Source organism: Temnothorax nylanderi, unplaced genomic scaffold, assembly GCF_030848795.1.
Source record: "Temnothorax nylanderi isolate EJ_2023f unplaced genomic scaffold, tnyl_v1.0 TNYL_tig0073_pilon, whole genome shotgun sequence".
In the NCBI taxonomy this organism is placed as follows: domain Eukaryota; kingdom Metazoa; phylum Arthropoda; class Insecta; order Hymenoptera; family Formicidae; genus Temnothorax; species Temnothorax nylanderi.
In genome coordinates this window covers 540,098-565,822 of record NW_027249135.1, presented here as the reverse complement: position 1 = coordinate 565,822, position 25,725 = coordinate 540,098, and the positions used below count along the sequence as shown (strand labels likewise).

The 25,725-nt window shown below is 44.7% G+C and overlaps 2 protein-coding genes and 1 long non-coding RNA gene across 3 annotated transcripts in view; 1 reads left to right on the top strand and 2 right to left on the bottom strand.

The window, feature by feature from the left end:
• The window catches only part of Px (MAP7 domain-containg protein plexus), an 85,177-nt gene extending 66,457 nt beyond the window's left edge, over positions 1–18,720 (bottom strand). The window contains exons 1-8 of the mRNA XM_071709014.1: positions 18,345–18,720; positions 15,977–16,871; positions 14,304–14,569; positions 13,809–14,196; positions 13,463–13,718; positions 13,154–13,345; positions 12,163–12,847; positions 11,944–12,040 (exon numbers count right to left, since the gene is read on the bottom strand). Coding sequence (XP_071565115.1) covers positions 11,944–12,040; positions 12,163–12,847; positions 13,154–13,345; positions 13,463–13,718; positions 13,809–14,196; positions 14,304–14,569; positions 15,977–16,760 — 2,668 coding nt within the window. The 5' untranslated portion in view covers positions 16,761–16,871; positions 18,345–18,720. The remainder of the gene's footprint in view (positions 1–11,943; positions 12,041–12,162; positions 12,848–13,153; positions 13,346–13,462; positions 13,719–13,808; positions 14,197–14,303; positions 14,570–15,976; positions 16,872–18,344) is intronic.
• A 121-nt stretch (positions 18,721–18,841) lies between these two features.
• The window catches only part of LOC139774071 (uncharacterized), a 54,332-nt gene continuing 47,448 nt past the window's right edge, over positions 18,842–25,725 (top strand). Inside the window, exon 1 of the long non-coding RNA XR_011718512.1 lies at positions 18,842–19,107. This is a non-coding gene — a long non-coding RNA (uncharacterized lncRNA). The remainder of the gene's footprint in view (positions 19,108–25,725) is intronic.
• Positions 20,584–25,725, bottom strand: part of Dnr1 (defense repressor 1) — a 147,199-nt gene continuing 142,057 nt past the window's right edge. The window contains exons 4-7 of the mRNA XM_071709016.1: positions 25,175–25,344; positions 24,298–24,514; positions 23,945–24,142; positions 20,584–23,864 (exon numbers count right to left, since the gene is read on the bottom strand). Of these exons, the coding sequence (XP_071565117.1) occupies positions 23,538–23,864; positions 23,945–24,142; positions 24,298–24,514; positions 25,175–25,344 (912 nt within the window). The 3' untranslated portion in view covers positions 20,584–23,537. The remainder of the gene's footprint in view (positions 23,865–23,944; positions 24,143–24,297; positions 24,515–25,174; positions 25,345–25,725) is intronic.

The window sequence follows — 25,725 nt, the reverse complement described above, 5'->3', positions numbered from 1 at the left end:
AGCACGCGCGATTATCACCGCGGAACGATACCGATACCGATCGGCCGGAGGACTACCGGCCGGCGCGCATCCTCGCGGATGTCCAACGACTACTCCTCGTCTCCTCTCGTCCACGCGCGTGATTTACGGCCTCGGGCCCGCCGCGGGCGCTCGTTCTATCGCCGTACGCAGGCGCGCGCAACGGAAGCGCGTCGACTCGCCGCGCCGCCGTGAACCGAGGGGCGCCGTCCGTCCACCTTCCCGACCTTGCGACACGGTGACGTTCGCACCAAGACTTGAAAGTCTCTCACTCTCCGCCGCCACGCGTGGAGTACCGTCGGAATGGACGACCGGCACACGTATGCGCGCGTTTGTATACGGCGAGAAGAGAGGTAGAGAGAGACGAGAGACGAGATGCGAAAGCGACGGCACACAGCCCGCGCACTAATCACCACTTAATTGACCGCGACCGACGCGGCAGGTCGTGCCATTACGGCTAATTGACTGAACGCTTCGGCGCTGCCGCCGGGCGGCGCGAGGATGTATTTTCACGCGCGCGTCTTTCGTCGCGACGAAAGCGGGACGCGCGAGGGTAGGGGAGAATGTGTGCGGCGCGGCGCGGCGCGGCGCGCGCGCGCGTGAACGCGGATGGATTCCGGATACCACGGTGGCGAGGAACGAGAAAGGGGGAGAGAGAAAAAGAGCTCTCTTTTGAAACGCTACTCTCCCTCCGTGCGGCGCGTGCGCCCCGTTTGCACGTAGAACCCGTCTGGCCCGCCTACGCGGCGTACGAGAGAAAATCCATCACTAACGAGACTCGCGTCCCCCGCCGGCACGTCCGCCCTGCTTCTGCCCTGCCGCTATCACACACACATACGAGACGCCGCACGCACACTCCACTCCGGACTCCGGTTCCTTCTCGCTCACGTGGCGCACGAACGTAACGATCGCCACGACGCACGACCGACGGCGGCTAGCACTCGACTGGCGAGAAGTGAGCGGCGAGCGGCGAAACGTCGTCGCCCCTTCGTCCGTCTTCGGCCGTTTCCGCCGCGTTCGACGATCCCTACCACCTGCGGCCGACGACGCGTCCGCTCCGCTCCGCGCCGCGCCGCGCCACGCCGTCCGCCGCGCGCCTCAACCAAGATCGAATTGCCGGCGGGATAGAGTGGGACAAATTCTCCTTCTTTCTCTCCTTCCCTCGTCACGACGGCTCGCTTTCGGCGAGAGCGACGAGCCGTCACACGTTATTACATGCATCTTCGCGAATCACACCGTGAGGCAGCGACGACGACTATCTTTCCCTCCCCCCTCTTTCTCTCCCTTTAGCCCGTTCATCATTCTCGCTCGGGTCACGTAACACGTAACGCCCGACATGCATCAACTCTCGTATCATGTAGAATTCTTTTTTCTTTTTTTCTTTTGCTCCGAGAAGCTTGAAAGGACTCCTCAATCGGATATCTTAGAAAGAAACACGAGTAAACGTATCTCGCGTTGGTTAAATAATTCACAGGTGGAACTTGTACTGTTTTTCTTTTCATTTTTGCTTGAACGATGTATACCGTCAGTAAATTCTGTCTTTTGCAAATAATTTCAAGTATATGCGCAGAAAAAAGGAGTGCCAAATTTAAACCTACGTACTCAAATTGACGCGTTTATTATTTCGGAACCATCTATAATCTTCTTACAAGAATTTGATAATCTATTTCATAATCTTTTTCTTGGTTGAACTATATAAAATGACTTCGTTCAAGTAAGTTTTCTTCGTTTAACATAATATAATCTCATTTCAAGATTTCCACTAAAGATATTTTTAAATAAATAATTTTTTTCTGTGTGTAAATTATTTGCACATCTAAATACACGTACAACCTGAATCTCATTCGGTATGAGACTCGATTGAGTATACCCTGCGTCGAAATGATGAAATGCGTTTCGATGCGATAAGAAGACAGTGTTTAAAGAGAACGTGGGCACGTTGGCAACGATCGGCAATATGACGCCACGAATGAATAAATGATTCTCGACATCGAATGTTAGCCCCGTGCTCCTTCGTTCTGAGAACCCACGTCAGACTTATTTCTTCCTACGCCGCGTGTGCACCAATAACAATACTCGCGTCGTATAAAACACACCACCACGTTTCCCATTAGCATCTCCACGCTAGGCTATCGCCGCGGACCTTCCCTTTGTAAACACCGATCGTTTGTAAAATAAGCCTCTCCGTCACGAGAAACTAGATAAGCGAAATATAATCGGCATATGTCGGGGCCCGACTCGTCCCGCTTGAGAGTCTAACGGATCCCGGGGTACGTAATCCTCGTGCCACCCACGTCAACGAGAAGAGCGACTATCTCGCCCCTATATACACGATACTCCGACGGGATACTCCGAAATCTATAGGGCTAAACGTTTCTCATGAAATCCCCTCGATAGGGGAAAAAAAAAGAAAACGACCTGGGCGTTCATTCTAGGCCCCGAGAGCTCTGTCCCCGATGTCCCGCTCCTTGCCATTCTTTTCGTCTTACGCAACCAGCAGCCTCGAGCTAAACGCCAGAGACGAGAGGAGCCTTTCGTCTCTCTCTTTCCCTCTATTTCCCTCCCCCCCCTCTCTCTCTCTCTCCACTCCCCTCTCTCACTTTATCTCCCTTCATCTCGCTCGCTCATCCTTTCGGGGCCATCTGGCGCTGAAGCGGCACGCGCTGTTCAACCAGCACAAGCCGCCCCCTCTTCTGCCTTCCTCTCAACCACCGCCGCAGTCGCTCTCCCCGTCACATTCACCCTCTCGCGCACACGCTTCTACTCTCTTCACCGAGGTCTGAAATCCAACCACTCTGCACTCCGTCGAGGTTCCGCTCGCACCACCGACGCCGCCGTCGTCCCCTCCTCCCCTCGTCGACGTCGTCTTCGTCGCCACCACCGCCACTTCACCCGGAAACCCGAACGTTAAGGGGATCGAAACGATGTAAACGCGAGAGGCGGATTGAGAGGCGAGCGAGTGGCGCGAAGGTGACGGCGAGGACGAAAGCCTGACGTGGATGGAACGATTACGAAGTCGCCGGCTTCCTAAATAATTCGCCCGCGCTTCCGAACGCGTCGTCACTTCGACGTACGCGCGCGGATCTGTGCCGTCTATATCCGTCGTTGCTCCGCTACGTAATTTGACTTCCGCGAAGCGAGAGACAACTCGGCGAACCCGGCCAATGACACCCGCGCATTCAGCGTGCCATTATCCGTTAACCCTTTGACGCGTGTCGACATCACGACTCTAGCCTGGCCGACTGTATATAATTCCGTTGCCACACATGCTATCATGAAACTATCAAAGCTGACTTACCGGACAGCTTATTTCGCCCCGCATTCCCTCCATCGCGCCTTAATAATGCAAAGATTCGCGTATCGTTATGTAGAAAGTTATTTAGTCATTTATTTCTTGCGAACGTCGCGAAAGACCGTGGAAGACCGTTCAAAAGAACATTTACGAGACAAGTAGTTTACCAAATTGAACACAGCGATGTACTAAACATATTTTATTATATACAATTTTAATATTAATCGGCCCGCGTAAACACACGGATTAGCGTTACGATCTTATTGCGAAATATCAGTCGTGCATTTTCTCAGAAAATATTTGCGATTTCTCTCGCGTACCCATTGCGCTTTAATTACGGGGTCAAGGCTGCTGCTGCTGCTGCTGCTGCTACTCGGACGAAGGTAATTTAGCTCTCCGTAAAACGCGGTTTTACCGGACGTCACTCGGGAAGATTAGAGTCCCCGTGTCACCGCTCGGCTACGATGAAAGTTGCACAAGTCGCCGAAGCCGCGAAACACAATCTGCGAAATCGTCATGGTCAATCGACGCTAAATAGACAGTCATTTGCGCGAGGTCATGTGTGCAACGATCCTATAATGCTGTATATTACGGCGTTTAGCGTGCGAGAAAGCAAACACGAAAAATTTTAACGAGAAAACACTCGAGAACCAACGTCCCTGAGGAGCGTTGCGTTTGCATTTCGTCCGAAAGATACGCGCCGTTTGCACACTCACGAGATTAAAGTCGTCGTACACATTTTATTCATCGATATCGCTCTGGGAAGTAACTCCGACGACGTCGTCGTGCCGCTCCGTCAATATTTACGCGAACACGTCTCTATATTCGTCGTCATCGTCATCGTCGTCGTCGACGAGATAGCTCGGCGCGATTATCTTATCCGCGTAATTTACCACCCTATTAACCGCGGGGGAACAATTACCGCCATCGATCTATTTCGATCCCAAGGCCGTCGAAATTACCGATACGCTAATTCTTGTAAACGGGTAATTAACTTCGCGTCGCGACATACGGCCTGCTATCGACAAAATACGTTCCCGCAATAATATTCCTCCCTTTTCCGCGCGGACGATATATACGTTTCACGTGTATCCGCGATGCGCAATTAATTCCCCCTTTCGTCGGGGGAGGAGGGGGGAGGGGACATACTCGCGGCTATTGTAGCCGGCAATCCAATAAACTGATGTGGCCATTAAAGTTGATCGTTAAGCCGATAACAACGTATCGTGCTCTTTCAAAGTGGTCACGTGCGTGTGCGCGTATATTAAAAGAGCCGCGCCGAATGATCCTACCGATATATAATATAAGCCTCAATTTTTGCGATGGAAATCATTTTCCCCGCGCTAGCAACAAGTAAAAGGGGTCGGGATGGTATTCGACGTAGGTATGTAGCGACAGTAAAATAGCGAGAGCGCCACTCTACCACGTGCACAGTTATATACGCAGAAATGCGCGCTCGAGTCGCAGGTAGAAAACCTGGCGATTTATCGCGCGAAGTAATTTGATACGATATCGAAACGTCAGGTCTGAAATGCGTGGTATTCGAATACAATTTTGTCCCTATGCCATTTGTAAATACCATCAAGCGCGCGTACGCGCTTTGTGCATTTACGAGCGCCTGCTGCATTAATTGCTCCGCAGGAGGTTGATAATTAACTATTAACGCGCACGTTATATCCATGTCGATTACAGCCCGATATCCCGTCATCGATTTTGCCCAACATTACGCTCGAGCCAGACGCAAGAAAGGGAATAATTAAAAAGGTCTTCCTCTCTTTCGCGCCCGTCTCGCAATATCAATCTAAAATAATTGCCGAGAAAGAACTCGAGCTGAGAGCTATCGATCGCAACATCGCCTCGGTATCTAGGACTCTAGGCGCAACAAGTTTCCGTTAACACTTGGGAAAAAATCTACGTATTTAACGTTTTTTAACTTGACGCGAATTTATGCGACTATATACATGCCAATAATCCTTTGCATTATTTTATACCTGATACCTGAATTTGAGCGGATGAGGAACAAAATTGTTGTGTTTAATGCTTCTTCGAGGAGAATATTAACCACATTTATCAGCACAATTTAAAGTCGATATCTATACATCATATTAAATAATCTTAAGAGTCACTTAAAAGATCATCGCGATCTTGATGAATGTCTTCTTGTTCTTAAGTAAAAACGGCAGTATCGAAATTCGTTCCAGCAAATCCGACATTACGTCTTCCACATTTTCTACGTAACCGATCAGCGAATCCTCGATTAAATTATCGTCGTGCGACGTAGCTGTCGATGACAAACGGTCCTCGTTTGGCTGGACGTACGAGCTCGAGGGTGGCAAAACGAGCTCCTCCAGAGCGATCGCCGAGCGATTCTCCGGGAGCGTTACGCCGTCGTTCGCGATGGGCGATTTATTGCAGGTGCAACTCGCGTGAAACAGCCTCTCGCAAGGAGCCACGCGGCGATGAATGGCGGCGGCAGCTGTCGTGGTAGCTTGCACGAATGTCTCGCGGACAGGACGGTGTTCCATATTCGATGATCAATTAGCCTGTAAGTCGCAATCCCCGCAATACGGTGTTCACGCAGTGACGAATGTCTCCGATATATCTGTTGCTCTCTCCCGTCGTTGTGTTTACCTCAACGCACGCTTGGTATACCGCGCGTTCAACAGCTCCGGTGCACCGGATAGTGCCCGGTGAACGATATTTATGGCTTCCTTGGGACTTTCGGTGCGGACGAGTCCGGAGACTACGCGACGTAGATAGGCCAATTGGGATCGAGTGCCGACATGTTCGACGGGCGCGAGCCGGATTGACCGGCAATCGATCTCGAGGAGGACGCACGTCTGTCACGTATACGACCTGGAGACGGACTGACAGCGAATGGAGGAAAGTATAAAAATGGAGAAAAAGGAAGGACAGCTCGGAGCCCACACTCCTGCTACGGATTTTACTAACTATGGCTGTGTAGTAACGCCCAACGAGTTGCGAAATGTACGCAACATACACAGGGAAAAAAAGTAAAAATAAAAAAAGGATTATTAACTCTGCGCGTTTAAATTCGTCGCCTCTCGTTATTACATCAGCAGTGTTCTTTTCCGAGAGCCTTGACAGCGATATTTTTCCGCGCATAACTGACAATCACACAAACGCAACAGCAAACGCGCGGCGTTCTGACATTTTACTAGGCTCAAGCAGGCGCGCGTGAAATTATGAAAGAATTCCTGTCTAAGAAAGAGACACTTAAGAAATCTATGCATTCCTCTCGGGAACGTAAATTCCAATTCTGAACATATATTTCTCGGACCACGCCGTATCTCATCGCACCACGAAGGAGATACGGCGATTAGCGGTCAACGAAAGTTGGTTTCTTAAAAATGCAACAATTTCCTGGAATCTTCTGTTGTCCTAAACGAGCCGTTTATATTCTAACTGTCCGTCCGAGAATAGGCGCCTCGCAAAGATCAACAGAGAGTGCCCTTCGCACCACTCAGGACCGTGTCATCGCCCACTCCACGGGAAGAAGGGCAAAAAAGAGCCGGGACCTATGTGGGAATAGTGTGTCCACGTAGGGCCCACGCGACATCCCACAGAGCGGCGGTGAGTTAGGCTTATGAGACAGACAGCCCAACAGCCGACTATCTGTCGGGCAAAATCAATACGTGCCGGCGACAGGGAACTTCCCTCTCGCCCCTTCCTTTCACCCTAGACTACTCGACTGACTGCTATCCTCTTTTATCTCCATCCACCGCGCCTCGGTCGACCCTTTTCTGCTCCCTCGTCGCCTCTTTCGGGGTGCCCCGCTCACTTTTTCTCTCGCTCCTCTCGCACGTCGAGCAAACGCGCGTTCTCGCCACCCGCCCCCGTGCCCTCGCTGCCTCGTCATTCACGACCGCCACCCACTCTATAATGGCACGTTGACGTCCTCCAGAGGGTTAATAAGCGGTATTATTTTTATCGCGCTCAAACGAGAATGACTCCGCATACGCAAGCGCTGCGAACGATTTATCCTTAATGATCGTGATTAAGAGAAGTGTGACCATGCCCAAACGCATACTAAAAATATTATGTTGCTTAGAACTCTTAGAAGTCAAGAGATGTGAGGCTGTATCTTTAAATTTGTACTCGGGAATTCTTGCTTCGTCATTTAGCGAAACATATATAGTTGCTTTATAAGCGAAAATGAAAGCTAAAAAAAAAGTGGTCGTATATCGATAGCGACGGAAAGAAATATCGTTCCGTGAAAAGAATCGTTTGTCGAGCACGTCGACTTTGACGAGTGAATCGAAGCAGAAGGAACGGCCGTATGAGAAAGCAGAAAGCAGAAAGGGGGAGCTAACCGGAAGGAAGGTTTATTCGCGGTGAAACGAGCCATGGAGCCGCCTGCCAACGCGCTGCCGCGAGCGGTTCTGCTACTTCGCAAGGCAGTCGACGGTGGTTAATTATTAACACGCGCCAAGCCAGAAGCATACCCCGTTAAGAGAGCGCGTTGAGAGGTACATCTCGCTACATGAATTTGCGGCAATCGCTCGCAAGGCGTCTAAACGCAGGTTTCGCACCGCGGATATCCGATTAAACTGCTCGCGGAACCGCGACATCACCCGGATTGAATTCGATCCTTTCAATCTTTGGAAACAATATAGCCCTTAGAAATGTTTAATATTTCGCTGATGTTGAATACGGCTATAGATATATGTATAGTGTTTCCATGATTTTCATACAAAGCTTTCACTTATTTATACATGTCAAAACAATTAATTCTTTTTTTACCAAACTTGAATTAGGTATCGTTCATTTTCGATATTTTTCAAATCTTTATATTAAATATTTTAATAAATAAATTTCAAACTAATATCCATTAAAGTAAAATTCACTAAAAATAAATTAAAATAAGATTTTTTTTAATCTTATTTTAGTAACTATAAGTGATGCGTGCAAATACTAATGAAGAAATACGTTACATATAGCTCGCAAAGTAATATCTTAGAAGAGAAGTCGGAGGGTCGATCGGGTCGCGCTTTGGCACCGATTCATGAGACACCGATGGGTAGGATACACGAGAGAAATCGAGCCTTTTGGCCGCGTGCCTGACTAGAACAGCCACGTGTACATGGTGCTGGTTATCGAGGGATAAGGAACGCGAGAGGCAAGTCGCCGATGACATTGATATCGATTCCCGCGAAGAAGACGACAGGCAGGTCAACACTCTTCTACCGATTGCTCTCTGCGCGAGTTAAAAGAGAGAAAGAGCGAGAGCGAGGAGGGTCGCAGATGGACGTCGTACACGCAGACGGACGGGGATGAGAGAGAGGACTGATATCTCGCCCCGTACGTTTACCGTGAAGAGGGTCGATGGGCGAGTGGGCGAGGACGAGTCGAGGAGGAGACGAGGACGGCAGGCGTGTTGACGAGAAACGATGGGGCTGGCTCCCTAATTCGAATTTAGGTGTTGGGCGGGTTGGCAAGTGGGCGCAATGCGGTGTCACGCTGCGGGCGTTTGCTCTTTCTTCTTCAGCCCCCTCCGGGCTGGTTTTCCTCCGCCAACCCGCCACCCGTCATCCGCCTCTCCTCATTCCTCTCGCGTCTCCTCACCCATAGTACGCCGCGCACTCCACCTTCCGCACTTTAACTCCCTTGCTCCATCCACGGGCGCAAGCTCCTCGCTAAGCCCTCCGCTAAGTCCCATCCGACACCTCGAGCGCCACCCCCGGTACCCTCTAAGCCAGATCGACCGACCTTAATCGACCTCCTGATCTCGACGATCGTATTATACCTGCCTGCGCGCACTTCCTTCCTCCTTTCCTCCCTCGACGAGAAAGCGATACTCGGAGTTACCAACGACTTCTGCGTTTTCTTGTCACATTTTCAGGATTTTCCCAGTCGCGGCAAATTACCGTCACGGTTTTCCGCGGTTTCGCGCTGAATTTCCGCCGTGAATTTAGTACGACATTTGCAACGGACATTCGAAAACTGCACTTCAATCGAAAATATATGCGAGAGATGGATAAATTTGCGTTGCAAAAATTGAAGAAGAAATTCTTAACATTTTAATTAAATTATTATTAAGTAGATATTTGCGATGCAGGCTAGTTAATACATAAAACAGAAACTTCGAAAGCTAGCTAAGGGGATAGCGTTCAATTAAATTTTAATGTAAGAAGATTAAACCAGTTTTCACCCAGTTTGTTAAACTTATTCAAAAACGTATAAAAATTTTAAGCGTGCCATGCTATAAACAGTTAAGAGAGGCATTAATTTCGCATGGTCCATAATTTTTGGCAATTTACAGTAAATTATAGGTATTATGAACGTGACACGTTGCTTTCGACAATGCCGAGTGTATCGTTTGATTATAATGCTTCATTGCGAAAGTCTCGCGGAAGTTCAAAATAAAGAAATCGGCCGTTCTTTTACCAAGAATGATTTTCCGCTAATGGACATTACATTCGCGATAATGATACTTAAGCATCTCGAAAAGGTCAAGCACAACATCCGGATGTGAGAGTTTATAATAGCGCTAAAACGTATGGTATGTTAAACGGCAGGATTTCCGGCGTATTTTGCAATGCTTCCGATATAAACCTAATAATTCCCGTTCTATTCCTGATACGGAAGCAAATACTTAAATGGAGCGTAAAGTTAAAAAATCTTTTTTAATTCACGATAATTTTTTTTAAGGATATTATCTCCTATGGACTCGGAATGATTGCGATGTTTGCAAAATAAGAAATTTTTTTTACATAAAGTTTTGTCGATAATCGAGCGGATTAAAGAATTCATAAAGGAAGGCGCGATATAGCGTTGTGGAACATCCTGTACGGGAAGGTTACTCGGTTAATATATTTTTTACAAGCTTGTCTTGCGCCCGGATTAAAAAGGCGACTTCAACGGCCTGCTCGAGTGCAAGTTTACGACTCCTAAATGGCAGGTTTGCACGGTGGTCTCACGCGTCCAACGGCGTAAACTCGAGGAGACGTGCCTTCCTCCACGCTACAGGGGCGTGCACCGCCGCCGCTAAAGTCAGAACGAAAAAGGAAGAGAACGAGGCGAAAGTGTTACAGGCTAACAGCAACAAAGCCGCAAGGGAACCTTTCGCGGCGAGAAAGCTTTTCGGGGCAAACGCGCGCGGTGTCGGCGAATAAAAATGTAACGAGATGCATCACACCTCGCGCGCGATATTCTTGCATTAATCTTTCACGTTCTAAAATTTGTTCGTGCAGTTAATATACGTAAACACGTAAACGTGTGAATTATTAAATAATTTAAACATGACGTAATTGATCGTACCCTTTCGGGGTACACGTAGAAAAAAGAAACATCGCAAGATATAATTACGGAACGTATACGAAGTATGCTCGCAGCGGGAAAGATATTGCTCGTAACATGAGACACACTTAGAAAAGGTTCACGAAGATAAGGGAGAAAAAAGAAGACATAAACGAGGAACAAGACAGAGAATCAGAAGAAGACCGGTGGAAAAAAAGCACGAAAATTCGCTCGAACGCAAACCATCAGAGACTATGTTCTCGGCTAGCTCTTCACCGCCAGTCTCCTTTTGTCTGTCGGATTTTTAAGAGCACCACTCACGTCTCATCCACCCTTCCTTCTACCGTACCTTCCGCCCCGCCGAGTCTTTGTACAAATACACGCGTGTACATATATATATTTCTACACATTTATATATATATATATATATATATATTTGTTCTATGCTTTGAGCGTGCGGAGCAGTGAGATCAAAAGGCGTTGCCTTCGGTTTTGGCACCGATCAGTGTGCACGTTTTATTAACTGCTTCATTTCACTTTAAGATAAAATTTGTCGACGGACGAGAATTCGCGGAGTGCAAGAAATACGATTGTCATTAATAAGCTAATTAAATTTAAAGATTAACAGTGTTTAACCATGCGATCGCAATCTTCGCATTTCGGGAATACTGGACACTACGATCGATACAGCGAACTCGTTAGAGTTGCTTCATTTAGCTTTTATGAGAGAAAGTTTCCGATCAGAAAGAGATAAACACCCAGCTAAAATCTCAAAATTACGAGTGCATCTTTAAGCGAAAAATAACAATAACGAGAATACATAATCCTAATAAATATTAATATCGATGTTCGAACAAATCTTTCGTGGTGCTTAAATACTTAAAAATTACTATAGTTTTAACAATCCTATAATTTCGCATTTTAAATATTTCGCAGTTTAAACTGAATATGCGAATAAAAAAAGAGACTATTAAAATAAGAAGTTTAAAGGGATTAGCAGAATGGTTTCAATTTAAAAAGTATGGTTAAATAAAAGTCAACTTGGTATTATCTAACGGAAGTGTGCTTTAACTACCGATGCCAGAGAAAACCTTCCGAGAGTTGTTGATCCTTTAATTAAGAAGTACTAAGTGCATTGCTGTGCAAAAGACGAGAAAAGTTTAAAACTCGCTGAGTATACTTTTAAATATGCTTCAAGTGCGCTAAACGTCTCATTTAGACAGTAAAATAACGTAATATTTACTACGTTTTTTTATCCCCAAATAGAAAAGTTGAAAAATATTGACATATACGAAAAACATTTTCGTACATGTGATACACATAATACGAAACTCACTGCATAGTAAGCACATTTTATTTAAATTACCACTCACCTTGTTCCTTCTCCGGAATTTTTGCAGGTGCCTTTTTATCGGGTGCCTTTGGTGAGCAGTTCTTTCGCACTGGCCTAACGGTTAATGTCGGTGGAACCTGTCGGAGATAAAGAAACGTAGCTGTAGCAATCTATTTATGTTTGGCATATAATAGACTTTATCGTTAATTTTCGCGCATATTATATCATCAACGTGCAAACACATAAATGATGTACTCACCACTTTCTCGGACCTTTCGCCCGACGGTAATCTGGCTATGGCCGCGTCGGGACTGTCCTCGGGCGGTGGAGGTTGCACAATCCAATTGTATTCTCGTTTCTCAACAGGCAGGCCCCATCTCTCGTACTCGAGACTCTGCGTACGCAAGGTCTCGTAGCAGTCTAAGCACACCACCGCAAAATCGCCGTTCTCTAACAGTAGGCTCTTCTCCGGGACCCTGTGATACCTCAAGAACGGGAAGTCCTTCACCGGTAGCGCTCGTACCCGTTTCCTGTACGTCACAATGCCACAAACGTAACAGCAATAGTCGTGGGTGTTATACTGGCGCTCGACGGCGTTCACTTGCTGTCCACCGGCAAGAGTTTCATGCTGACGCCATTGCGCCAACAGTGAATGATAACAAAACGTGCAGACCAGGGCGGAACCATCCTCGCGGAGCTGCTCGGCGTTCGGCGGTGACTGGTGACGCAACAGTTCCGGGAAAAATGGCGCGTTTCGACCCTGAGGACGACCGTACAATACTCTTGCTAGAGTTAAATCACTGTGTAAACCGCATAGGAAACAATAAATCGAGCTGCTCGATGTGCCCGGATTGCTTCCGAACGTTCGATCCGAACTGGAGCTCGGTGGCGTAGCAATTGACCGGTTCACGTCACCATTTGGATGTGGACTAGGAATATCATACCTGGAATTTAACAGAAATCACAAATTACATTTTTACACAAGTTACATTTTTTTAATTCTCTTAATATAACATCCAAAGATAATTTCAAGAAAGAATAATTTCTTTCAGTGTAAATTGTTCATGAAATTGTACAATCTATTAATCTTTTACAAAGATCAAATCTTCATAGAAATATATGTACAAATGATAGACATAATCATAGATAAAACCATTTTAATCACGCAAAACACTTCTTACTGTATTATTAAGCGTAATATATGCAAATCATTTAAGAATAATAGCTAATGTAATTTGCGGTAGACTAACCTGCGGTGTTCTAAAGGAACCCGTTGAGCATCCATACTTTCCCACTGTTGCGCAAGATGATTCACACAGTGACTACATGCCAATACCCTCCCATGACTATCCATACAAGCATTTTCAGACGTACGTGCCATTCCTCTCAAGCAAGGAAAATGCATAGCATGTGAATTCATTCCCTCCGGGCTCGTAGATAACCTGAAAAAATAAAGAATAACCTGATATCCTGAGAAGGATAAAAGATATTGAGTTATCGATATCCCGCGATAGGATTATGTTAACTGCAATTTTCTCGGTTATTTATATGGGACTTACCACTCCATAAGAGTGCGAGGATGCAATCTCTCACAGATATAGCACCTATAATTTTGGCCAAGCACAACAGTCCCATTTTCCGCAGGACCATTACTAGGTGAATTTCGTTGCCCAGACGTGGGAGCTTTCACGGTGGTACTGCTTCGTTGCTTGTTTGTAGCAATCGTTGACTTGTTTAAGTCGTATGGCTTAAAGCGAATATCGCTACCAGCTGAATTGGCTGGAGATTTTGGAACTGAGGGCCGCGGCGAAGGACCTGCAGCGAAAATATTTAATCTTTTTATACACTGTCTATAAATACTAGTAAATAAAGTGTAACCATTGTTCGAGATTAATGAAGATTAACCTTGTTGACGGAAATCTACATTTTGTCCGGCTGGCTGCGCCTCGTGATTTTCTCCGCCAAACACCTGCTGCTTTTGCGGGATAGCTTTATAACAAATGGAGCAAACCTGCACCATTCCCTGAGGACTAATAGGACTAGCTCCTGTCGGAGGTCTCAGATGTAAAATAAAAGGAAAGTACACCTCCTTCTCTGGATTAGGACAGCAATACAGAAGTCTAATACTGGATGAAGGGTACTCGAGAGCGCAAGTGTAGCAAATAAACGTAGTTGTATCCATTGCAGGTGCTTGCCGTTTGCGAAGCGTATAATTTCTATCACCATGCGGTACTCCTTGCCGCGTGTACGCTTTCCATTGCAAGTTAAGATGATTCTGGCACGCTGAGCAGGCCTAAAAAAAAAAAGGTCAGTATGTAAGTATAAATTACTATAGAAATATTAAAAATAATTTTATGTACACCAAGTACACCGAGAAAATAAGTATGTCGGAAAATATACCTGCACTCGTCCAGCACTGTCCATGGGTCGACTTCTACTCGGCCTAGGATGAAGCATCAGTGATGGAAAGAACGGCGGTGGACTGGGAGAAGAATGCGGCGGGTTTGGCGGAGTTGGCAGTGGCTTCGCAGCGATATGACTGAGAGATCCCCTCTTGAATTCGTCCCCGCACACATAACAGACTTCTGTGACAGAGTTCTTATCCGGCATTGACAGATCCAGGATGTCCGTGCCGACGCTAGATGATGATCCGCCGCTGTAGATAGCTGCAATCGCAACGTCAGACGATTGATTACGCGGTTCGTTCATTGTCGATGAGCGCTCCATTCGTCGCGTAAAATCCACGAACGCGCAACGACATAACTGGCCATCCTACTTGTCTCGGGAATCGTACACGCCTTCGACATTATCGTCACGCTGCACGTGGCCCACTTAGAAACTGTATTTGTCGCGGGTTTATCTCCACGCTGTATCCGAATACGGAGAGTGTTGATAGTTCCTCGCACTTTCGTATACGACGACGTACACAGTGTTTCAATAGCTCTATTTCGAATGACCCGGTTATCTGTTGGGGGCACCCGCTGACTAATGAATATCAGTTCGGTCGGATCGAAATTGTAGAGGTCACCGAGGGCTCAATAATCCCGAACGCGAACGCGCGCGGTGCGCGGAAGGAAAATCGTCTAGAATCGCCACTCAGATCGGACGTGCGCGCTGAATGAATCGGACGGACTCTTCGCCACACAACATCCACATACTTCTTATCTACAAAACTGTTAACCTTTACTTTCAAACGTTTACATTAGTGCACGGAAGGACTAAGGCCAGCGTAAATAATGACCTGATTCGTATATTTACCGCGTACACATTCTAAAGCGAGATAACGTAATAGCAATGAAAAACAGCTTTTACTCCTATCAGATAGCACTTGCCTAAGGTGATTTCATGTCCATTTCGTTAAGTGCATACTCCGGACCTGCTTTAGTATTAAGCGCATTAAAACGCTTCAGCATGATTGCTGCTTAATATTTTCACGCTACGTCGTACACATCGTAGATACTTTATCTATACTTTATCTAAGCATACTGTTGTCGCTCTGTTCATAAAGGATGGCCAGTAAGTCGTAATAAATCGTAACCGGCAAAGAAGTGATCTGTATCTTATCATTTAAAAATATCAGCATCAGATATTTAAGTAGACAGAACGAAAGACAAGTGTCTAATCAATAAGTACGAATCTCAGATTCTATATTTGTCACTAATTTTTTTTTTCATTTTCGTTGAAATAAATTCTTCAACGATTATACTACAATTAACCGTATGACGAACAGTACATTCTTTGATTCTCTCCAAGTTAGAAATAAAACCAGTAAGTTGACCTCAGATAAAGATCCAATTAAACTCCCCCGGTCAATTTAATAATTAGAAAGATCCCAACAGTCGCCTCTTCGCGTCCTGCTCTACAATGTCTATATATATAATATATATATAGATATATATATTACTTATCAATGAGCAGAAATATTATCATGTAATATTATCACCAGAAACACCTTACTAAAAAAAAAGTACACAAACATTATAAATAAACAAGTAGAATAAATACGAAGTTAGATATACATTCTCTTTTTCTTAGTTTCATGGATTAACGAGGTGCGATTAATGAATAGTAACCTGCAGGCGGCGGTAAGGTGGGTTGTGGCGCAGGTGAGGTTCTAGGTGCATGTCTCAGATCCAATGCCGCCTCATTGGATATTCTAGCGTCTTCGACAGGCTGTCGTGGGCTCTGTAACCTTTGATGAGGTGACTGCAATCTATGGTGGGGAGATTCCATCGTGAGCCTCGCTTGTTCCAAGTGCCTGTGCGTTTCCGCCGTGTTAGAATGCGGCCTTGGTACCTCGGCAACCGAATTCGACGGAGGTCTGGTCTGCTCGACTACTCTTGGCGAGGGTGAGTTCGGTGGTAATCGGGGTGAGATGCCGACTGGCCGACTTTCCTGTCTGAGCTGCGGCACCTGATCGTTCGTCAAGCCCAGAACTTGGGCGGCATATTCGCCCTGAAGTGTCATCTCGGCCCCCGTGAACGGACCGCCGTCGCATCTCTTCAACCAATAAATCCGCTCGCTGGGTGATCTATTCTCCCGCTCGTAGCCATCCCACTGTTGCAATAGCAGTATGTAACAGAGATTGCAGGCCTTAACAGCACCGCTTCTGGCACCATCGCCGCGGTAGCCGCTTGGCGGCTCGTGCGACTCGAGAAACGGAAAGTAGGGCTCCTTGGGCGAACCACCTGGACTTGGTTTCACTCGTAACCAATGCTGATCGCTGTGGCCCACGGCGCCACAGATGAAGCAGATCGTCGCTCCGCCGCCATCCTCGGGCGGATTGGGCTGCGCATTCGTGAGCGATTGCCCCTCAAGTCCCGGCTCATTCTTTACATATAATTTGCCTTCCATCATGTCAGGAAACCATTGGATCCCTTTTTAACGCCCTCTTATATCTTCGTGTTTGGCACGCATGTACGATCAGAAATCACAGTGATTGATAGAGCTTCTATCTCTTGTGTATATCTGAAAATATAGAATAGATTCATAAATAAAATACACGGTATATATTTGATTTTGGTACAATTTATATTCATTTCTATTTTGGCTTAGCGATTTCACAATTACGAAATAATACGTTTCTTTGTGTGTATCTATAAGCCAACTATACACAAATGCATTTAAGCCGCCATATTATATGCAAATAAGATTGTCTGAGTGCGGGTATGACATCATTTTACAGATTAAATTGCTAAATATTTTACGAAATAATAACGGATTTGCAACAGTTATTAATGCACTTAAAATTCACAAAGTACTCGTTTTAATGATACCGAAACTTCTGAAAGTAACTATGCTTTAAGCGTAACTATTGATTTAGCACAATCGACAAGGATTCTCTGTAAAAAAAAGCAGACAGAGAATAGGAATCGTTTAAATTGGTTCCTTAGCTTTCAGAAATTGTGCGGTAATCACCTATTGTGCTACGTTCACTGAACAATTTGCTCTTTGCACTACTTGATAACAAATTGCATTTACTGTCGCCACGACGAAGACATTTTGAAAGTAAACTTTGCGATTTTCAATTCTGTCGTATGCACAATGTCCTCAATGCCAATCGTCCGTAACTCAACTCGTCAAAGCGTGTAAGCGGCGTGTAAGAACAGCGCAGTAATTTCGTGCGCAAGCATCTGGTAAGCAAACAGACAATCCCGCAAAGTGACGAGACGGTCAACACAGGCTGGTGTTTAAAAGAACCATTCGTAAAATCGCGACGATACCGCGGGGTATCTATCCGCGATGCATTTAGACCGCCGCAGGCATGCGGTATATTTTTGGAGCATCGCTACATCGACGTTTACCGAGCCCGACCAGAGATCAAACTTCTCGGTACATCGGTAAGCGAGTGCTAAAGGATCGTCGTTGAGGAAGAAGCGTGCGAGTCAGTCGTGTGTGTGTTTTCAGCGGCGAGGAAGCGGAGTAAGGGAAACGGAATGCGGGCGAGATGCGGACGTAGAGGCGTGGAAGGGTTTCCCCGACCGCGTCCCGACGGGGACGACGAGGCTGGCCGCGCCGTCGGCCGGCGGTCGGGCCGCCGATGACAGCGGGTTCTCGCTCGCCGCGAGAGCCGAGGATCCGCGAAACGTGCTTCGCGAGCTGGTGTTCGGGCACACAATGGTGGTGGCGAGCTCGCGAGTCGCGCGGCCGACGCGTTCGCGCGCCTCGGACCGCCGCCGTTTTGGAGATTCCGCGACGGCGGAGCGGACGGTGCTGGGGCGACGCGCCGCGCCGCGCCGCGCTGCGCCGCGATCTCGCGCGATCCTCGCCTCTCGCTACCGAAATTACGCGGGGCCGGACGATCGAGGGGGCCGCGCCGCGCCGCGCGCTCCGTCGAGAGAATCGAGGGATCCGCTCGCGCCCGTGTGGGCCGTGGGCCACGGGGGCCACCGCGCCGCGCCGCCGAGGCCGAAACGCGCGAGCCGAGCACACGACACTCACGTTCTCACAGTTCGGCAGGGCTGGCCACAACATCGCGTCGCTACTTGGTGCTCCTGTCTTGGCGGCTCGCTCGCGCACGGACAAAAGCGGGGCTCCCTTATCGCGAGCCCTAGTCCCTGCCATACGTGCTCGAGCTCGAGCGGCGCACGGTGCCGCGGGGTGTCACCTTCGTCGTCGCGCTGCCGCCGGCCGTCCCGCTCATATTTACACGCGCCAACGACGCCGGTAGACGTACGACACCCAAACGCCCGGACACGTATCTCGACTGTCGCGCGTGACTGCGAGGTAACGACGGGATCGCTACTACGGGCGACTAGGAAAGATACATTTTTCGATGGCACAGCACCCGCGACTTCGCCCTCACTTCGCCGCCATGTTGCAAAATCCCGATCCGCCGTCCCGTCATGCCACGCAGCTTCGTCATATGACAGCGCCGCCGGGACGGCCAATGGGAGCGCGCGGCGCCCGCGAGCCCGCGAGAGCCCGCGTCGCCCGCGACCGCACTGCCGCCAACGACCAATTAGCAGTTAGCACGAGATTTGAATTTTACGCTAAATTCTTCGTCAAGTCGCGTCTCGCGTCGTGTCGAGCGTCGAGATTTATCTGCGCGTAAACTCTGTCCGTACCTCGAACTTTTACATTTTTCGACTTCAAAACATTCGCCCCCTCAAGTGCCAATCTCGGCCCCGCCGTCGCATCTCTTCAACCAAATAAATCCGCTGGCTGTGTGGTCTAGGCCTCCCGTAGCTCTCTCACTTTGCCGGTGAGTTTGTATTATCGTTATCTTAATGGCCATTTTCTTTCTTTAATTAAAACCGAGCTCTCTCGAGCGCGTCTTTTTGCTTTATCGGCATTCGACGGCAAACTTTGACAATTGTTATCGCTAAAGATGGACGAGTCGATTTACTTAACAAGAATTTAATAGGGAGGCTAATCATAAAACGTATTCTTTAAAAAAACTTGTACTACCTTCAAAATTAATATGGCCATTTTCTACTTTTGTTCCACTCGCGTTGAAGATAATGATGATTTAAAAATCAGATGATCAAATTTATCACTATGTACGAGAATATGGTTGTCTGACAGAAGGAATAAGTAAACGATATCGAAACGGTATAAAAATACCACTCGCCGTTCTTTCGCTATTATTAATTGTCCCTCTTACCGATTGATTATCGATAGTAATAAACTATAGAGCTCATTGATTAGTATTTCAAGAGAATCGCTTTTTATCAAAACGCAAATATCTCCATTTTAATCTGATTTACCAACAAGGGAACATCGCGACATCAAAAATTCTGATTTTGATGAAACTACAGTTTTACACACATGTAAGAATTGAGGGGAGGCAAATAGACGAATTTAGAAATTTCCAATTACGGCTTCCAAAAACCATCCCTCATATGTAGAGCGGCGCTTTTTCGAGGGCTTTTTGCTTTTCTCAATATATCTCGAAAAGTATTCGCTCGAGGTATCAAAAAATATTTTATACAAAAGTATAAGAGAACCCCTCTATTTAAAACTACATTAATATTTAAAAAATAATAATTTTTGAAAATTTTTTTTAATTTCTTAACCGCATATTGTCTTTTATCTTGCTAACAATAAGCGCTCCCGAATTATCCTGTTAATTTGGAGTGATTACGAAAATCGCAATGTCGACGTATGGACCGCGAAACTGCCGGAGACAGAGATTCCGTACGTCTGCTTTTTTTGCGCAACGCGTAAACATAAGAGAGGAAAAAAAAAGAAACAGAGTAGACGACTGTGCAGTCTGTAACGCGGACCCGCTTTCTACGAAGACGAACGTGCCGACAAGCGAACCGGTCGTTCCACCGCGCGATGCTAATTTTTACGCTGACACACAATATCTGCTGAATAGAGGAAACCGAACGTGCGTGAGAAATGCCGCGACAAGCATGCCTCTTATGAAACGCCAAGACGTTTCGCAACGAAACAAAAATGTTAAACGAAAAAACGTGCGATTCTAGGACGTGCTTTATTTCTCGACGGTACACGCGCCTACAATTATTTAACGTAATATAATTAACATATTATATTATCATATTAATAACATATATTATTACATATGAATATAATATATAAAATTATGATATAATAAATTATATATAAAATAATATATAATCGAATAATATAACGTATGAATTATTTATATAATATATAAAACTAAGGGATTGCTTGTAGGGATTTTAGAAGGGAAGTAGTAAAGAAGGGTCGGTTTCTCTGAATGTTTCACGGTATTTAATCAACAGATTGGAACATCGTATTGAACGCTAAAATTTACGTTTCGTAAGTTGTGGTAATTTCATATGTTACGCGCGCATCTACCGTCTCGCGCATCAGGTGGAATTTTGATATAATACTAAAAAATAATTGGAAATACTTTAAAAATACTCTTTGCAAATGATAACTTTTAGAAATATACACACTCTCTCTTTCTTTCTTTCTCTCTCATTCTCTCGAATCATTTTCATCTCTACCATACATATCTATTAGCTACAATATTTTGAATTTTTTCCTTATACGTTTTATACAGAGATTTAAAATCACAAGAAATTATTATTCGTAACGTGTAATAGTAGCGTTATTGTTGTCATCATTATTATTAATCTTACAGCTATCGACACGCAATAATGGTACAAAGTTATTTTGTTTTCCACATTCGCAACCACAGACTCGCTATAATTCGTAGAATGTAATCGCAATTATATCGATCGTTTCCAAAGATTATCACGGCAGTTACGCGATATTTCACGACAGAAATATTTTTGTTTTGGCGCGCACAGCGGTTGCCTAGTTATAAGATTGCATTGAATTGCATAATCACGATTTTAACTTAATGTTTTTACGTACGTCCTGACGCTCGCGTTAATAATATCTAAAAGAAAGAATAGATCACTCAAAAACAATACTCTGATCTTGCAGATACAATGTAGCTATCATATCGCCGTAACGAATATTCTGGAAATCCGTCAAGTGTCTCGCGATAATATAGAATACTAAATCTGCATTTTTTCAAAATGGGAAGAAAGCTACACTGTAACTGAAGAGGAGTCTCTTGAACATTAAACATAGCGGCATGTAAATACACACTATCATCATTTCTTATAAATAATTACAAACTAAGTCTGCTTTGCATTGATAAATGACTATAAGATCATTATTTTTTCATTCTTTATCTTTCTTATTCTCTCTCTTTTACTCTCTATCACTTTCGTCACTCATACAAAGTTCAATTCATAGAACGCTACTGATGGATGTTAGAAATAATTCATTAGAAGCTATCTTTCCACATTTTACTAATATCGAATTTTTCTCACCGATTGGAAACAAGAAGGAAGAAGATTCAATGCTTCGAACTTTTAATCAGCAAGATGCATGATTTAAATGAGAATGCGTGTTATTTTTATTCAGGAATGGAACTTCCTTTGTGTTTCCTTGGACACAAAATGCCATTAACTTTTTACTCTACGATTTATCTTTTAGGTGCAAAGCACAGGCAATTAACTCGTTTCGCTTTTATTATGACTTACTCGAAGAATGACGTATGTGCGTAGTATATTAAAACAGATTTGACATTTGGTGAACTTATGACTTTTACTCATTTGACCCTACTGCTGCGGGTTATCTCATTTCTTATATACATATATAAACAGATATTACGGTAATAAAGTTTCCTTCTTCATATATGTAGAATGCTTCAATAAAAAAAAAAAAGAGGGTAAGATACAGTTCGCGGGGAATCGTTTTCGACTAACAATTCTGCAACGATTACCTATTTAATTCTCCTTGTTCACTACGTGTGATAAAAATAGATTCACAATATATATCTAAATGTGATGTCCGCATTGCGTTGCCTTTATCATTACGATCTACCGTTTATTTAAAATGATAATGCAATACGTAATACTAAGTTCATCGTAAATTGTATGTAAACGTCTTAATTAATGTAAATATATCGAGACGATTTCAATTTCATTTTATCGAAATATCCGGTAGAAGCGGCCATATTATAGCAGTTATTTTTTGTGAACGATACCGTATATATGTAATGAATAACGAATGTTGTAGTAAAAATATGCTGGGTCACCGATTCCGATAAAAGTTCTCGACCCAATGTGTATGTATAATCTGCGAGCGTTATCTAAATCAGAGTAAACATATGACCAAAAAGAAGCGTATCTATCTAAGAGGAACACAGAAGCATTGAGAAAGATCATGAAATAACAAGGAAAAAATTGGTCCGATCATCAGTTAGAAAATAAAAATTTACTCCAAGTGCTTTTGGATCTTGTACAATATGGATTACAACTTTGTTCGCACACATCGGCAGCACTGTTTCTCGTTAGATCCATGCTGCTAATAGCACTTCGGCCGTTCGATTAAAGGGACTATTTATAACACCATTATGAATATGTAGACACAATGATGTAATCCCGTGATTCCCCCGTTGGATTTACCTACGCTATACCCTTGTATATCTCCTGCGCCTTCTCAACAATATCATCTTTAATCACAGTACCGTCAAATCATTTCTCAATTTTAATATTTTCAAACTGTTCACCCTGTTTGTTAATTATTCTTTTAAAAAAATTAATTTAACTATTCCTGAAAAACATATTTCTTTGGTCAAAGAACCAAGAAAAAATTTTCTTAATAGTTTCATTAATTTTTACTGAAGGAGCAACCGAGGTGTCAAGATACGTGAATTTGCATAAAACAATGCTTCATATAATTCAAATAATTTCAAAAAGAAAAGTGATGTCGACAATAATGTCGCAGTAAGTGTTTAATCATTCTAACACAATAATATAACTTCTGTAAAAAAAAGTATAATTATAGTAATCTTAGGAATAAATCTTTTTTTTTATAAATCAAACAGATAAATTAAGAATAAAAGCAGAGAAAAATCGAAGTAACATCAAACAATAAAATACGCAATTGCACGCAGCTGAACTCGTCCCGCGAAATAAAACTTTCAAAAATCGGATGAAACCCAACGAGCGTCGTCGCGGGATGTAACTCAACGAATGTCGAAACATTTGGTCGGTCGCTCGACGGGCAAACAGAAAAAAGTTTCACCCTCGTATCTTAATACGCCCTCCCTGCGCGGCAAGTGACAATCCTGAAGAATCTTTCGAACGCACCGAGTCCATGTCTGACTCGACGCTCTCAAATGTTGCTGTTTACCGACGCCTCGCTGTCTATAATTCTTTTGTCTTTGATCTCCTCTGTTAGCGGCTTACTAAATACGGGCTCGATCGTCTCTGACAGCAGTTTCGGATTGTGCTTGTCGATGTGCGTCAGCTCGATCGGGAGGTATATGGTTCGGCAGTAATCGATGTCGGCCCGGCATAACGGGCAACGCTCGCAGCGACGGGCGCAGTCCAGACAGGCCACAGCGTGTCCGCAGGGAAACAGGGCCGTGTCCAGGCTCCGGTCCATGCAGATCCGGCAGAGCATAGCGTCCAACAATCTCGCCAGGCATTCTCGAGATTCCTGAAATCGTACGAATCGTTTGTATCGAATGCCCTTGGTGACGAATCTTATTGTTAGCACGGCACAGATTCGTCACTCACCTTGCACTTAGGATTCTCGCACTCGCCGCAAGCGTGCCTATCGAGGATCTCATTCTCCTCCGGCAGAGCTATGGTCGCCGCTTCGCAATAAAGCGCACGCCGTGCATTGTCGTATACCTCCCGGCAGGTCCTGCGGATGTCGAACACGTATTTCTTGCCCAGGGTCGAGTCCTCGTTGAAAATGGAAATTATTGTCCCCTGCGGAAGAAAGCAACGACGTGCGATTATATCGTCATTCGGACTTAATAGATAAAAGGGCTTAGAGAAAAAAGAGTCGCATCAAAAGAAAAAAGTCGATGTAAAAAAGGACGAAAAAATAATCAAATATACAAAATGGCTGTGGGGGGGTGTACCTTTAAATCGCGGATAAACTGCGCGGTAACCGCGCTCCTAACTGTCTCGCAGCTGTAAAACGCGTGCTTCTCCGTGATCGCTCTGTATAGTCCACTGGCGGACTGGCTGGAGTCTAATTTAAAGTCCAGCGACGTCTCCTCGCCGTCGAGTGAGAGGTAAACCAAGTGGAACATCCGCCGTTGTGACGTGGCGCTTTGTATAGCTGTATATGGTATACTGTAACGCAATACATAATACATTGTATAATAAATTGAACCACGATGAAGGTAAAGGTAAAGTAAAATCTTGATGTTAATCTTCCTTCTGCATAATGGATGAGGCGAAAGTTTGGAAGGGCCCTATTGATCTTATCGTACGCAAACATTTTCTACTTATTATTATTATTTTCTTCAGGATTTTATTAATGTAGAAACACAGCCTTGTCATTTTATATTAAGCGTGGATTGATAATAAAGTTCTCTCAGTAACAGCTGTTGAACGATCATCTCGGCGGATGGTATAACGTGTAGCAGCCGGTACGTGCCGTCTCCTATCGCCGACAAGCAACATTAAAATCGACTCGAGATTTTGCGTTGATAAATATGCAACTTAGCGCGACGTTATTTAGATGGATTGATTCATCAATGTACAAAAGCGTTCGTTTAAGTTTTTTATTTAATCTGTGTCTAAATTTATTAGTTTTGTTACGAATAAAAATGTAGCTCGGCAAAATATGTATTACGGCAAAATTTGAGACGTTCAACTCAGTTATCCTGCATCATTCTTGAACGTTAAAAAAGAATTTGTAGGAAAATTGTTGACGATGAGCGCAAATTAATTCTTGTCTATATCTGAAATGCATACATACATATGTATGTATTATTAATGCATAATCACTTTTGTGTCTCTTCGTCCTGATTGCGGTAGACCGTGATTCCGTGCGGGCCAACGCCGATCATAGACACTCCGTTGTATCCAAATTTACTGTGAAACATTTCCTGTCCAAATGCGTCGAGGTTTGATATCTCTTTCAAGAGCCAATATTCGGCGGTCGATGCTTTCATCCCCTGAAAATTCATATATGTCTGTGATATTCATGTAGATTGCGTGACGCATATTCATGCAGCAATATTCAGTTATCAAATTGTGAATCATAAAAAAAGATTTGTTAAAAATCCCCCCTTCCGCGGAAAATATATCGTATGTCTCTACAAATATAACTATGCAACAGATATTGTATATTTTCTATTAAACGCCATCACACGTGTTCCATTTCAAATAAAAAAATCTAAATTCAAACATACAGATTAAAAAAAAAATAGAACGACAGAAAAGATTTATTAAACCCTGCAAAACGAGAGGACGTAAAGTTTGCTCGGCACATGTAAAATTTATTAGATAAAAGGAAAATAAAATTTAAAAAACACATATATAGGGTGACAATCAGG